General features: G+C 39.1%; 1 protein-coding gene and 1 long non-coding RNA gene across 2 annotated transcripts; both read right to left on the reverse strand.

Moving 5' to 3' along the window:
- Positions 1-10,344: 10,344 nt before the first annotated feature.
- On the reverse strand, positions 10,345-11,906 carry LOC145946977 (uncharacterized). Its single transcript, XR_014427103.1, has 3 exons — positions 11,875-11,906; positions 11,335-11,371; positions 10,345-10,464 (listed from the first exon to the last, which is right to left on the reverse strand). It is a non-coding gene; the product is annotated as an uncharacterized LOC145946977 (long non-coding RNA).
- On the reverse strand, positions 11,907-14,865 carry LOC145946975 (NAD(+) hydrolase sarm1-like). Its single transcript, XM_083056730.1, is given in 4 exon segments — positions 11,907-12,039; positions 12,273-12,439; positions 12,784-12,937; positions 12,939-14,865. Coding segments are annotated over 4 exon segments (2,301 nt in total). The 5' UTR covers positions 14,786-14,865.
- Positions 14,866-15,145: the final 280 nt, after the last annotated feature.

The following is a 15,145-nucleotide window of genomic DNA, read 5'->3' on the forward strand; positions in this document are numbered from 1 at the left end:
TGTTTTATCATCTATTTATTTCATATTCAATGAAAAAATTTACAAACAAACTTATGGTACTCCCATGGGTTCTCCGTTATCGCCAATAATTTCAGACCTAGTTATGCAAGATCTAGAAAATACTATTATAAACACATTAGATACAGCAATATCATTCTACTATCGCTATGTAGATGATATCATATTAGCAGCACCAGCGAATACAATAACAGACATCGTTGAAAGATTTAACAATTGTAACAATAGATTAAAATTTACTGTTGAATGGGAGGCCGATCGTTGCATAAGTTTCTTGAATTTAAATATCATAGTTAATAACAACAAAATATATATAGATTGGTTCCAGAAAAAAACCTTTTCAGGAAGATCACTATCTTTTTATTCCAATCACCCTATTTGTCATAAAATAGGTACGATTTATAATTTAGTTGACAGAGCATTGCTATTATCACATCATACTTTCCATAAAAAGAATTTAGAGAAAATTATAAATATATTGCTCTGCAACGGTTTTCCTCTCCATCTCATTTTTTTTTTTTTTTTTTTTTTTGATGAAATCAATCGCAGGATAAAATACCTCATTAAGAACAAATTCAACAACAACAATGAAATAACTTCATCACGGTTGACTAAAAAAAAAAAAATGCTGAAAATAAGTTCTTAGTTATACCATACATCAACTCGATTTCCGAATCGATTACCCATTCAATGAGAAAATCGAAACATAAAGTGGGATACAGAATACTTAATAACCTTAATAAATTTATTAAAGTATATAAAGATAACGAAAGAATCCATCTTATAATGTAGTTTATAAAATAAATTGCTCAGAATGTAACGCTTCCTATGTGGAGCAGACAAAAAGACAGTTAAGATCTAGAATCAAAGAACACATAGAAAATATAAAATTAGATCCAACAAAGCAGTCAGTGATTTCAGAACATATTATAAATCAAAACCATGCTTTTGATTGGAATAATGTTAAAATTTTAGACCGCGAAAGCAATTATCACAAAAGACTAATTTCCGAGATGTTACATATAAAAGAACAAAAACGGTCTTAATCTAAACAAAGACACGAAATTATTGGGTGGGTCATATTTTGACATTCTCGACATCTTAACAGATAAATAATTGTTTACAGTTATATTTGTTTCAATCTGTTATATGTTTATGATTAGCTTATTTACATATTTAAACCGAATTGATGTACCACGCATGAGTTTGAGAAAAAAAGCATTAGTTGTTAGTGCGAAATCAGCGACACAGTATTTTCTATACCTTTAGACAATAAAAAAATTATTTGACCATGGCGGGTGATGTAAGTTATCGAATTAATTTGCCAATCATTACTACTTACAATCATTTTTTTAGTAATCAAATTAACATTAATCCACAGAAGATTTCCAAAAATAACAACACCCATCAAAGCAATTTATGTAATATTTGATAAGCATCTTCTCGTCCTTCAACGATGAATATGTTTTCCATCTCAAATATATCAAGTTACTTCTTGGACCATTACAACTCACACATCTTTGGCAAATCAATATATATTACATGTTTTTTTTTGTTCATCAAGCTCATATCATTAAGGACTTAATTTTTATATTAATATGTTAATTTCGCTACAATAAGTATGGATTGCGTTAACTATTTAATGTTAACTCTTATTTCATTATATTATGACACTCTTCACATGTCAACTCGTAATTATTAAATTCTTTTTAAACTAATGTATTGATGAAGACTGCTGTGACAGTCGAAACGTCTATTTTTATTTCTTATTTTTTATTTTTTATTTTATTAAATATCAATTATTAACACAAAATAACAACAAACCATATTTAGCTCTTTTTTTTTGGCCTTTTAATGTCTCCTTTTATAAAAAACTAAAGTTGCCAGGTCGCAATCGATGAGCTGATGCTTGTTGAAGGTGTTGCTAGCGCGTATTATATTTGATACTTATTTATTATCCGTTACAGTGGACGCGATATTTACGCGGTTATACACGGTAGCCAAGAGTCTTTCAGCGATCGCGGGGGTGACATCAACGGTGACATCGTTACCGCTGTCATCGTCGTACGTGCAATCTAATGGTGATCTCTTCTCCTCGAAAAAACAGCTGCGAACGGGTCAGGAAAGGCTATGAACGGGTTAGAAACGACTGTGAACAAGGTAGCGAACGAATCAAGAACGATTTTCGAATGGGTCAAGAACGGAAGTAAACAACGCAAGAACGGTTCAAGAACGGCTAAAGAACGGCTCAAGAACGGCTCAAGAACGGCTCAAGAACGGTTCAAGAACGGCTAAAGAACGGCTCAAGAACGGCTCAAGAACGGCTCAAGAACGGCTCAAGAACGGCTCAGGAACGGCTACGAACGGGTCAAGAACGGGTCAAGAATGGGTCAAGAACGGAAGTAAACAACGCTACGGTTCAAGAACGGCTAAAGAACGGCTCAAGAACGGCTCAAGAACGGCTCAGGAACGGCTACGAATGGGTCAAGAACGGGTCAAGAACGGCTACGAACGGGTCAAGAACGGCTACGAACGGCTACGAACGGGTCAAGAACGGCTGAGGAATGGGTCAAGAACGGCTACAAACGGCTACGAACGGATCAAGAACGGCTACGAACGGCTCAAGAACGGGTCAAGAATGGCTACGAACGGCTACGAACGGATCAAGAACGGCTCAGGAATGGGTCAAGAACGGGTCAAGAACGGCTACAAACGGCTACGAATGGATCAAGAACGGCTACGAACGGCTCAAGAACGGGTCAAGAATGGCTACGAACGGCTCAGGAACGGAAATGAGTGATAAAACAAACAGCAGCAAACGACGATCGGGAAAAACCGACGAAGCGATGAAACAACATAGTTTGGAGAGACGGCAGTTGGTGAACGAACTGCACGCGCCGGCAAGAAAAAATTTTCCCCGAAGACATGTCATAGTGCGAGGATACGATGATCTGTGGCAAGCCGACATCGTCGAGATGCGTCCGTATTCTCGTTTCAACAAAGGTTATCACTACATACTCACCATCATCGATGCGTTGAGCAAGTACGCGTCAGCCATCTCGATTCCACCTTTACTCTTGAGTGGTATGGCCCAAGCGTGCTATTTTACGAACGCCGCACATGGGCAAGCCTTATATACGTGTGTGAACTGCGTGCTCTGAGTTGAATTTCAAGGAGATAGCATTTACGTTCTTCGATATTAACGTTTAATCTTTCTTTCTTAAATTATAAATATTATTATTAAATATGTATTTGAGCATAAAATGGGGATTATATATTTTCATATATTTTTTTGTTATTTGTTCTATGTTGCCTCTATATCCAACCAAAGAAGGGTTACGTCTGCAAAAGCATGTTGCAATCATAAAGTTTTTTTTTATTCAAAGTCTATGGGCATTTTGAAACCTGTTTTAATTTTAATAAAATGTTATAAAAGAAATGTATACCAAGAGTTATATTTTTTTAAATATAAAAATATGTAAAAATATAATACTACAAATAGCAATTCTTAACGGTAACCTTTTATGATATTTAAAAGAAGTCAGATTGTGGAATTCTTTTAGATATCGTTTATGTGATGTCTTTCTTTCCTCTAAAATCGACACATTGGAGGACTTATTGATATCATAATATTATCATTTTGATGGAGTTATCGGAAGTCCGACTCTTAAACTTGAGTACTTTATGAATTTCTTTTGATAATATATTGCTCACTGGGTAACCATGAAAATAAATTTCTCTTTTGGAATTTTTGTGTGTAGTTTAATATAATTCCATCTGTTAATAATACTTCCAATTGCAAGATCTAGAGGTACATTTGTAAAAAGTGAAACCACATCAAATGAAATTAAAACATCCTGTTCTCTTAATGTTTTTCCATTCTCCATTTTTCTCCCACCCGTAAGCAGTCCCAGCTCTCATACGAAGCTTGTAGCGGTCCTTGCGGGGATGACGTCATGCGGGGAAGGGGGAACGTGACGCTAGAGACTGAGAGGCTAGGGACCGAGAGGCTAGGGACTGCGAGGCTAGGGATCGCGAGAGATAGCGCTTAGAGGAGACTAGGGACCGAGAGGCTATGGATCGCGAGGCTAGGGACTGCTAGAGAGATAGCGCTTAGGAGAGAGAGAGCGTGAAGCGTTTACTAGAGATAGCGCGCGAGAGAGATGTAGCGGCGAAGAGCGCGAGAGATGACGCGCGAGAGAAGAAAGAGATGGCTCGGCGAGGTACATGAAAGAGAAAGATAGCGCGACGCTAGGGACCGCGAGAGAGCAAACGCTTTAGGAGAGCGTGAAGCGTACGCGAAGCAGAGAGAATTTAATTCTACTAATATTTTAATAATAAATTTTTATAATTTAAATAATGTCACGATGAGGGAGAAGGACGTCTTATTCTAGACTAAATATATTTTTCTTTTAATATTAATAATTTTTAATTATATATGCGTGTAATACAGGTGTATCTGAATATAAGAAAAAATTGAATATATAAAAATAATATATCAAATAATTGATATTAAATATAAAAGGAATAATATAAGAATATAAAAATTTAAAGAGTATAGAATTTAAAATATAAGAATATAAAATTTAAAAAAAGTGTATAGAATTTAAAATATTTAAAAATATATAAAAAGATAGATAATAAAATGAATTAATATTATAAATGATAAAAATTAATAATATGAAATAGACCCCCCCCCCGGCAGTGGATGTGATAACGGCGGTGGGGTGGCAAGCGGAGGTGCGGTGGTAGCTGCGAGGCGGTGAGACGGTCGGGCAGCAGGCGATGGTGGGGGCTGCGCCGTGGATGCTCCTTCTATGACGGACAAAAATTTTTTATTAATTATTTTAATAATTTTTAAATTAAAAAGAAATACTTACAACACACTCTCAATCTTCGTCCCTCACATCCAACTCATCGTTTTCTAGGTCCGCATCCGGAATATTATGTTCTGACAACACATCTGATTTGATCTGATTGGATGGCAATAGCAATGGTGGCCATGGTGGCAATGTCATAATCATTGGGTTCCTTTCAACTTTCACTTGTCCACTTAAAAAAATGCAATATCTTTTGATATCGACGCTGAAAACACGCGATTCGGTTGTGTTTAGATGATATGACGCAGTTACATACGGTAGTTCCCATTAATTTTCTTTCATGAAATTGCAGAAAATGGGTCACATCTCTTGCTTGAGGTTTTTGCACATCAAGTTCGCGATTTTTCTTAAATAATGCACCATCGAAGTCACTGGAATGTTTTTCAATCTTTCCTGAGACGCCATCTTCACTTTCAGAGTTCTCACTTTAAGTGTTTTAATTTTTTTAAACAGTTTATTGTGTGCAAATAGGGCATAGACTGCACGATACTATTTGAGACACTGATAATCGACATTCGCAGCATCTATCTCCCAAAAGTAAAATGTATCTTTCAGTATCGTGTTTCCGCACAGCACGAACACGTGAAAATAAGTCATTGACTCGCAAAAAACATGCTGTGCAAAATTTGTCGTTATTAAATTCATAATAAAAAGAAATGCAACACATTTTTTGTAGTTCGTCAATATCGTGGATATCAGCTCGTTTTAGAACTCGCACTTGTTTTTGTTCAGTAAGGTTCGCACTACACTCACTATCGTAATCGGAGTCTTCTAAAATTCTTATATTATCATCATCATCATCGGATGATTCTTCTTCTATGTTCATAACTTCTTCATTGTCCACTTCTTCGACATCTATATACATGTTTTCATCTTCCTCAATGGCCTCATTATTCTCAAAGGCCTCTTCTCCATTTTCGATGGCAATCACATCTTCATCACTATCTTCGATGATAATTACATCTTCTATATTCATTTCTTCTCACTTGCAATTCACACAGGACACTTAGCTCTTTACTATATGAATACTGAAGACTTTTTGACGCGGAAACGGACCCACTCTCCATAAGTTTCAACCCCCATCCCTCTCAAAATTATCGCAATTCTTCCTTAAAAAGATATTTAGGAAGATGTTTCGCTCTCGTTTACGACCGATTTTCTGCGAGGGTACAAAGCAGCCGAACGTTGGCGCCGATACGTTGCATTCTTCCTTAAAAAATATTAAGAAAAATGTTTCGCTCTTGTTTTTATGGGAGATTTTCCGCGAGGGTACAAAGCTGCCGAACGTCAACGCAAATAGGTAGAGGCCTATTAAATCACGTTTGACATGTTCGTCGCAGCGTCGGCTTAAAATCTTCATTCCTTTCCTAATGATAAAATGTCCATAAAATGAAAAACATAGTTTTAATGAACTCTAGAACGCTCCGTTGACAAGTTCGAGCAGCCGGACATCGGCGCTTCCGTAATAAAATTATATTAACGAGGGTACAAAATTGTTAATCATCGGCGCTTGTTCTATACCTCTTTGGGGAAAATGTCTAAGAACCCTCATAAAAAAGTCGTAAAGATACCATCTACAAATATTGCACTCAGAAAACTCCCCCTCTTTTGTCGAAACATCCCCCTCCACCCGCGTGACGTCAGCCCCCGCGCCTACGAGATACCCCCACCCTGCGTGACGTCATACCCCTCGCCACGGAGAACCCCCCACCCCCCTCAGAGGACCTGGGTTAGAACCGGCATAGTATTACTACTAATATGGGCCGCCAAACATTTTAGACCATACATATCGTATACGGCACGAAATTTAAAATCGTGACCGATCATAAACCATTAATATGGCTATTCAATGTCAACGACCCCGGATCGAGACTGATTCGATGGAGGCTCAAGTTAGAAGAATACGATTACGAAATAATACACAAGGCGGGTCGAGCGAACGCAAACGCTGACGCATTAAGCCATAATGTAATCCGAGATACAAGCGAATCGGAAAAGGAGCAAAAAATACATGCAATAGAAGTAAACAACACAAGCATTGAAAATACTGAAAATTATACGGAAGAAGAAAGGAAACAAATATTACATGAATATCACGACGCCCCCATAGGAGGACATCAAGGTGTCGAGCGAACTTTAAAAAGAATTCGCCTAAAACATGATTGGCACGGAATAACGAAAGACGTCGAGAAATATATAGCTAAATGCGAATCGTGTCAAAAAAACAAATTGTCACGAAAAACTAAAATGCCTTTAATAATAACAGATACACCCACTGCACCATTCGAGAAATGTGCATTAGATATAGTCGGACCACTAACAGTAACCACGAAGGGAAACAAATATTTGCTAACATTCCAAGATAGTTTAACAAAATATAGCGAAGCAGTACCAATCCCAAACCAAGAAGCGAACACGGTCAGCAAGGAATTTATTACAAAAATCGTTCTCAAACACGGGACGCCAGAAAAAATCCTTACGGATCAAGGAACAAATTTCCTCAGTGAAATATTCAAAAATACATGCAAGTTGTTATAAATAAACAAAATGCAAACAACTGCATATCACCCTGAAAGCAACGGCGCACTAGAACGATCACATCGCACGCTGACAGAATATTTACGACATTACATTAACGAAGACCAAACCGATTGGGATGAATGGATACCGTTCGCAATTTTTTCTTATAACACCACACCACACACAGCAACAGGATACTCGCCCTTCGAACTAATATATGGACGACAAGCAGAATTACCGACTGCACTAACAAAACCCTCAAGGCTAACATATAATTACGACGATTACGCACAAGAGATGCGAGAAAAAATACGAGCTACCAATCAACAGGCAAGGGAACATCTAAAGGATAAGAAAATTAAAGCCAAACAACAATACGATAAAGAAACAAAAATAACAAAATTTAGAGTAGGCGACAAGGTACTGGTCTACGACGAGGAGGATCAAAGAAACTCGAATCATTATGGACCGGACCATACGTCATACTCGAAAGGAACTCAGACGTAAATTATACAATAAAAAAAGGAAGAAAGACTATACGTATACACGCAAATAAACTCAAACAATTTATAGAAGCATAAACAAACTGTATTATTACAGGATGCTTACTTGCTGGAACAGCAAGGTACTCGCAAGGCCCCACGACGACAAGGATCGCCCATATAAAATACACGAATTTATTCACAACCCAGGCCTACATTTTGAAAAAATCGGAAAATTACATTATACCGAAGGAACATGGAAACTTGTAATTAAATTAAACTTAGAAGAACTAATGCAAAGGTACGAACAAATAGAAGAATACGTACAACAGCACCACTGAAATGCGACACACTGAAGTTCCACGTTCAGTATCAAAAGGACGCATGCACTAGCTTCGAGACCATCACAAATAAAGAAGCTAAATATCTGAAGAATCTCATGACACAAATCCAAACAGTAGGAATACTATGCCGGTTCTAACCCAGATCCTCTGAGGGGGGTGCGGGGCGCGGGGGGTTCTCCGTGGCGAGGGATATGACGTCACGCGGGGCGGGGGTATCTCGTAGGCGCGGGGGCTGACGTCACGCGGGTGGAGGGGGATGTTTCGACAAAGGAGGGGGAGTTTTCTGAGTGCAATATTTGTAGATGGTATCTTTACGACTTTTTTATGAGGGATCTTAGACATTTTCCCCAAAAAGGTATAGAACAAGCGCCGATGATTGACAATTTTGTACCCTCGTTAATATAATTTTATTATGGAAGCGCCGATGTCCGGCTGCTCGTCAACGGAGCGTTCTAGAGTTCATTAAAACTATGTTTTTCATTTTATGGACATTTTATCATTAGGAAAGGAATGAAGATTTTAAGCCGACGCTGCGACGAACATGTCAAACGTGATTTAATAGGCCTCTACCTATTTGCGTTGACGTTCGGCAGCTTTGTATCCTCGCGGAAAATCTCCCATAAAAACGAGAGCGAAACATTTTTCTTAATATTTTTTAAGGAAGAATGCAACGTATCGGCGCCAACGTTCGGCTGCTTTGTACCCTCGCAGAAAATCGGTCGTAAACGAGAGCGAAACATCTTCCTAAATATCTTTTTAAGAAAGAATTGCGATAATTTTGAGAGGGATGGGGGTTGAAACTTATGGAGAGAGTCTGTCTCCGCGTCAAAAAGTCTTTAGCATTCGACGAGTTAAAGTGTCCTATGCGAAGTGTCAGTGGCACAGTGTAGTGAGTTAAAAAAAATCATTTTTTTTTTGACGACGATATTTTGAGATGTGAATAACTCATGATCAAATTGAAAACGTAGAGATTTTAGAATAGGAAAGTAGGAATCGTATAAATTGACAGTAAAACCTTTTGTTCTTTAATCAATTTTTTCATCAATCAATTTAGATTCTATTTTAATGGAATCTCTTAACTCAAAGTATAGCTATTATATAAGTATAGCTACCAAGATATTTAAGTTCGAAAATATTCTAAGAGCTGCAAAAAACGCGGTATACATTCGATTAAATATTAATAAGGAAAAAAATTCCTTTTGTTTTGACTTCTCAAAGATCTTAGCTTTTAAGAAGGAATATCGCTTGATCACGAGTTACTACCGAACACTCCGTGCGCTTGTGTATGTTTCTGATGTTAGCTGCGACAAGAACAACCATAATTCATGATCACGCGAGTCACACGCGTCTTTCTATAAACGCGGATTTCTAAGAGAGAGAACTGTCTAGAAAAATAGTATTACAAATAACGATCATACAATCTAGCCGCCTTAGCTAAACGTTCTCGATTCATTCGTTCGCTTCTAACATATACTACAATGTAGTGTATATGTATAATGTATACAATACACACGCACACAATGCAACGAGAAAAATACAATACAAAAAGGCACCTGGAAAAGCAGGCTAAATTCGTGTAAACAAGCGTATCCTGGGACTTCTACGAAGACACTTGTCGCATGTTTAGGCACAACATTTCGCTATATACTTTCATGCTGCCTGTCATTGTACACGGATGCGTTCTTATCCTTGTCCGAGGACGTTTGCGCATTCTCCATTTCGAATTGGAATTCAGCGTCAGGCAGCTTCGACTTCATTCTGGGAATCGGTCTTGGTTCATCCTTGGACTCGATAGCTTCGGTACTAAGCTTCTTTTGATTTTCTTTTGAAGCAGAGATGATTTTATTCTCCTCTGGATTTGTCAGCGAATGATTTTTCTCGTGTTTTATTTTGTTTTGCTCCTCGCAGGATTCCTCCGCGCTGCTCTTCACGTCTTCATCCAGAAGATCGTCCAGACTGCGTGACCTCGGTCTAGGTCTGGGAAGTGGTGGTCGTTGGACGATGACAGAGGAGACCGACATCTTCCGCTCTTGTTCCTGCTGGTCTAACAATTCCAGAGAACGGGAACGTGTCGACGGCGATGAAGGCTGCCGCGGCGGCCTGCGAGGCACTGCCGGACTGCCGCTGACATTCCCCGAATGCACGTGCATGAACTTGAAGCGTGGAGACGTGGGTGGCAGGCCCATCAACCAACGGGACGGACTCGACGACTTTTTAAGCCTAGAATGCAAAAACAAAATTCGTAAGTTCACATTTCCAATGTATTTTTTTATTTATTTGTTTATATTTTTTTTATTTCTTCAATGTTAGATATAAGAAGAATGTTAGATATATGTAGATATAAGAAGAATTTTATACCTTCACATATTCTTATATATTTCTAATGAGAATAAAATTCGTCGCATTAAAACGTAAATATTAAAAAATTTAAATTACATATTAATTTTTAATCTTTATTATCTCGTTAAAATTTATGATATATTGAATCATTTAAAATATTTATATTTACGTCTTCTCATACTCACTTAATAATTTGAACTTGTTTTTAAATTTCTTACACCAAACATCAAAGATTTATTTGACATAATTATTTACATCAAGCACAATTGTACCGCTGGGATTTCAATAATGCACATCTATACATAAATAATGATATCTATGTCTAGAAAATTTAAATTGTTATAGTTATTATTATATTTTTGGAACTTTTTATAAATTTCTTAATAAATTCTGATACCATCAAAAATATGTCATTTAAATTTACAGTAAGAATTCAAGATAATTTAAATTTAATTAAGTAATATAAAAATAATTTAACCGAAAGAGAAAAAATTATCTACATATATTTATTCCACACATAGACTGTGAACATTTAACATCCAATTAGACATAAGATCTTATCTAAACCTCTATCGTAAACTATACATCTAAAACAAACACATACATGTACGTGTAATAGGACACAATTAAGATGCATTAAAACGAACGATATCAGGGAATAATTTAATACAAAGGTTTAGCAAAAGCAACGAGATGGTGACGGATTGACACCATTTAAACATCAATAAAGAATTTGTATCATTGACTGACCTAGTCATGATTGTCTTAGAGCGATTCGCAATCTTGGCTGCGTGAAAACAGAAATTAGTGCTGCGTTAGTAGAGCTCGGCTCAAAATCGAATCATAAAAAAAATTAACTTGTTAATAATCAAATAATTCAAATTATTAAAGATTTTTTATCTATTATAATTAAATTGCTTCCAGTTACTTAAACTTTACTTCCTTACTTATTTATATTAATTATTCTTATATGAATCATCAATAATTTAAAATATTAAAAGTTTATAAAAATAATAATTTAATTATATAATCTACTTTCAATTATTTAAATTACAAAAATCTTAAACTCTTTTTTGTTATTCTCAATTATTTTTAATGCAAATTATTGACGAATTTTTAATTCGTAGTAATTAATATAGTCTGGCTCCGTTAATGCTCAAGTCAGGGCTTGATCTATTACAGTTTAATGGATTTTAAAATATTTAGATTTTCTTCTGGACGTTTTGACGAATCGATTCGCTCATCAGATCCGATATATCAGAACTACGCTAAATTATCAGGTATAACTACCTGCTCGGTATGGCTGTGGGCGGGCCATCTAGTCAATCTCGCCCACCCGTGGAATCTTTATCGCTGCCCCTGCTCTCGTTGCTGTGCATCCGCTGATAGTTAGGCGGTTGTCGTATGTTCGTGGTACTCGGTGTGCTCGGCTGGGTCACGTCCTTGGGCGCCATGCTGCGCGGAATTCCAGCTCAGATCTCATAAGTATCTCGCCTCGCATAAACCTTCACGTCGTGAGAAATAAAAATCGAAAAGTTATTTTAACACTTAATTACATCTTAAACTAAAATTGCATTATATATATAAAAATTATATTGGTAGAATAAAATTATTAAAAACATAATAAAATAAGAAAAATATTTTAATATAAGGAAGTTTGAAGATTAGATTAAAAGACTAATCTTTACCTTTCTAATTTGTCTACGCAAGCGTCTTGATAGTCGTGAATCCAGCGGACCCCGTTAAAGTGGCAGACCGCTCGCATATCCTCAGGAAGTTCCTCAAGTTCCGGCCATTGAAAGTTATCAATGATAGGGATTATATTGCATTGCGATTGCAATGCGGCAACAATCTCCTGCAAAATAACCAAACATATTTTAACTATTTAACATGTAACATATATTTTAAAGTAATAATTTAATATTTTTAGAAAAATTTTTCTTAAAAATATTTTTTTAAACATAATATCTTTCTTTCTCTTACTCTTTTTAAATTCTTTAAAAAGTGTAGATTTATAAAAAATTATTTGTTCTTTTTATGCGTATGGCTCTTAGTAAAACGCAGCAAATAAAAAAAAGCATGTAGCATTTTCATTAAAATTTAATTATAAATTAAGATTAAAAATGAAGATAAAATCTTTTTAGTTTTTTATAATAATCGTAAAAAGAGAGAACAAACACGATACGGAATATCACTCACCCTATGAACCCAGTCCTTGCACTCGCCGTCTTGTATACACCTTTCCAAAGCTGAGGGCGTGAGCACAAGGAGGAAGTGTTTAGCCTGCCTGATGCTCTGCAGCAGATTATTGTCGAACTTGCCGACTTCGAGCCTCTCGACCTCGATGAACACCGCGCAGCTGCAAATGCACCTTCAACAGACTCGCCAGCTGCGAGCCATTTGATCTGCGATAACTGACGAACACGTCAAGCGACTTGTGCGGCGATTCGTACTCGCACGAGCTGAATTGATTGTGCTGCATGTTCTTGATGGCGTCGAGTATCCTGAGCCGATGAATGCTGTTGGCGATACCGCATTCAGTCAACAGCTGATCCTCCGAGAGATTGCGTATCGAGTCCTTGTCCACGCCGGCGTTTAACATGCTGTACGTATAGATGGAGAATTCTTGGCCGATTGATTGTAGAAAGCTGTTCAGGTTACCGGTGTCGCAGCTGCTATAGTCGGCTATCTTCTTCAGATTCTGCAGCTCTCGCGCGAATCTGCGGCGCATGATACCGTTCGTCAAGCCGATGTTCTCTCGCAGATTCTCTTCCGTCAGCTGCAGCAACAGATCGCCGTCCACTCGACTCTCCACAAAATTCGGGGCGACCTCGGCAAAGCCGATCTGCTTCACCCACTCGCGTACATCCTCGGTGGACCATAAAGGCACTTGTTGGCTGAGTTTGTGCGGAATTTCCTCGCCGATCAATCGTAACGCTTGAGCCGCGTACTTGGACGCGATCGCGTTAGGACAGCTGGCGACCTTCTTCAGCGGCTCGATTGCGCCGATCGTACGGGATATCTCGGTGTTGCCCTGTCGCTTCTTGATCCCTGCCTCCATGCAGAAGTGAAAAGCCGCCAGATTGCGGGCCTCTTCCCGCTTCGAACTCAAGACCGGTACGAGCCTCTCCAGCCAATTCTTGCTCTGGCCATGTGCGTGTGCCAGGTTCGATTTAGCAAACTCGTACGGGTTGTGCGACGTGACAAACGGCTCGACGAGGTCGAGGGTACCGGACTTAAGCACGGCCGCCTCGATCTCCTTGTTGGCGACCAGCACGGCGATCGCCAGGCAGGCGTAATACTTGATGTTGTCGTTGTGGAAGGCGAGCGGAAACAGCCACATCGGCATCTTACGCTTGATCATCGCCTCCTGATTCTCGGCGCCGCCGTACAGCAACAGATTCGCGAGCGCTCCCGCGCAATGTCGCAGCGTCTCCACGTCGTTCTTCCGGCATTCGAACAGCACCGCGTCCAGACCGCCCAGCCGGATCACGTCGCTGCACGTGCCTTCGCTGTGCTTGAACAGGTGCTCGAGGATCCCGGTGCCGACGCGCGAGTGATCTGCCGAATTGGCGTTCTTCGTGCACACGCACGCCACGTTCACTACCTTCTCCAGGCCGTTCTCCACCACGTGGGCACGATTCTCCGTAGTCAGACACTGTTCCAGCAGCCTCGCCGATGAGAACTGCAGCTCGTGATCGTTCGCCACGCAGTTTGACATTAGAAGATCGAGACCGCCGCGCGTCCTCAGGGTGTTGCACAAGGTGTAACCCAGTTCGTGGCCGTGCGTCGGTACCGCCCAAGCCTTCCGGATAATCTCGTTCACCCTATTCAGCAATTGTGACGCCTTGCTGCCACCGCCGGAGCTCTTGCCACCATCGGCGCTCGCCTTCAATCGCTCCACGAAGCTGTCGACCAGGCCGCAGTACTTGGCGATCGCGCAGTCCACGTCCTGCGGATTCGACTTGGAGCACAGCAGGTCGAGATCGTCCAATGGCAAAGACAGTAGCTCGTCCTCGGCTGTTTGCGTCCGCATACCGTTCATCAGCTGATTCACCACACTCGCCGCGCTGATCATGGACTTGGATGCGCTCACCCCAGACTTGGACACGATGCTTGACTGCGAGCTTAATGCCATGTGTTTCTCGTGGTTGAAGATGCCGGTTGATGTAACTGTCTGTCGTTGCTGCTGTGCTGCCATCGCTTTCTGCGAAGCATAGAAAATATTGTTCGTCAATCAATCTTCGACTTCAAGGAAGAGCATCAAGGTCGTCGAGGTTGCCATGAAGGTCTCGAGAAAGAGTCCAGTTAAGATTAGTCTATATATAGACTATCTATCTATATAAGTGCCGTCCGTCTGTCTGTCTGTCTGTATGTACGCGAACTCCTTCCACATTTGTGGACCGATTTTTGTGAAACAGGTAACAAAATGTTGCAAATTTTTCGGGGGTGGCTGCTGTGGGGTTTTTCTCAAAAAGGAGGGTATGTTTTCCTGAAAATAATTTTTTTACAGATTTTTACGCCATTTACGCCAATGTGTTTAGGGTGTTCCAAAACATTG

This window comes from Prenolepis imparis, unplaced genomic scaffold (genome assembly GCF_030444845.1).
Source record: "Prenolepis imparis isolate NDT839.2.m4 unplaced genomic scaffold, iyPreImpa1.0 SCAF_34, whole genome shotgun sequence".
NCBI classification, from domain to species: domain Eukaryota; kingdom Metazoa; phylum Arthropoda; class Insecta; order Hymenoptera; family Formicidae; genus Prenolepis; species Prenolepis imparis.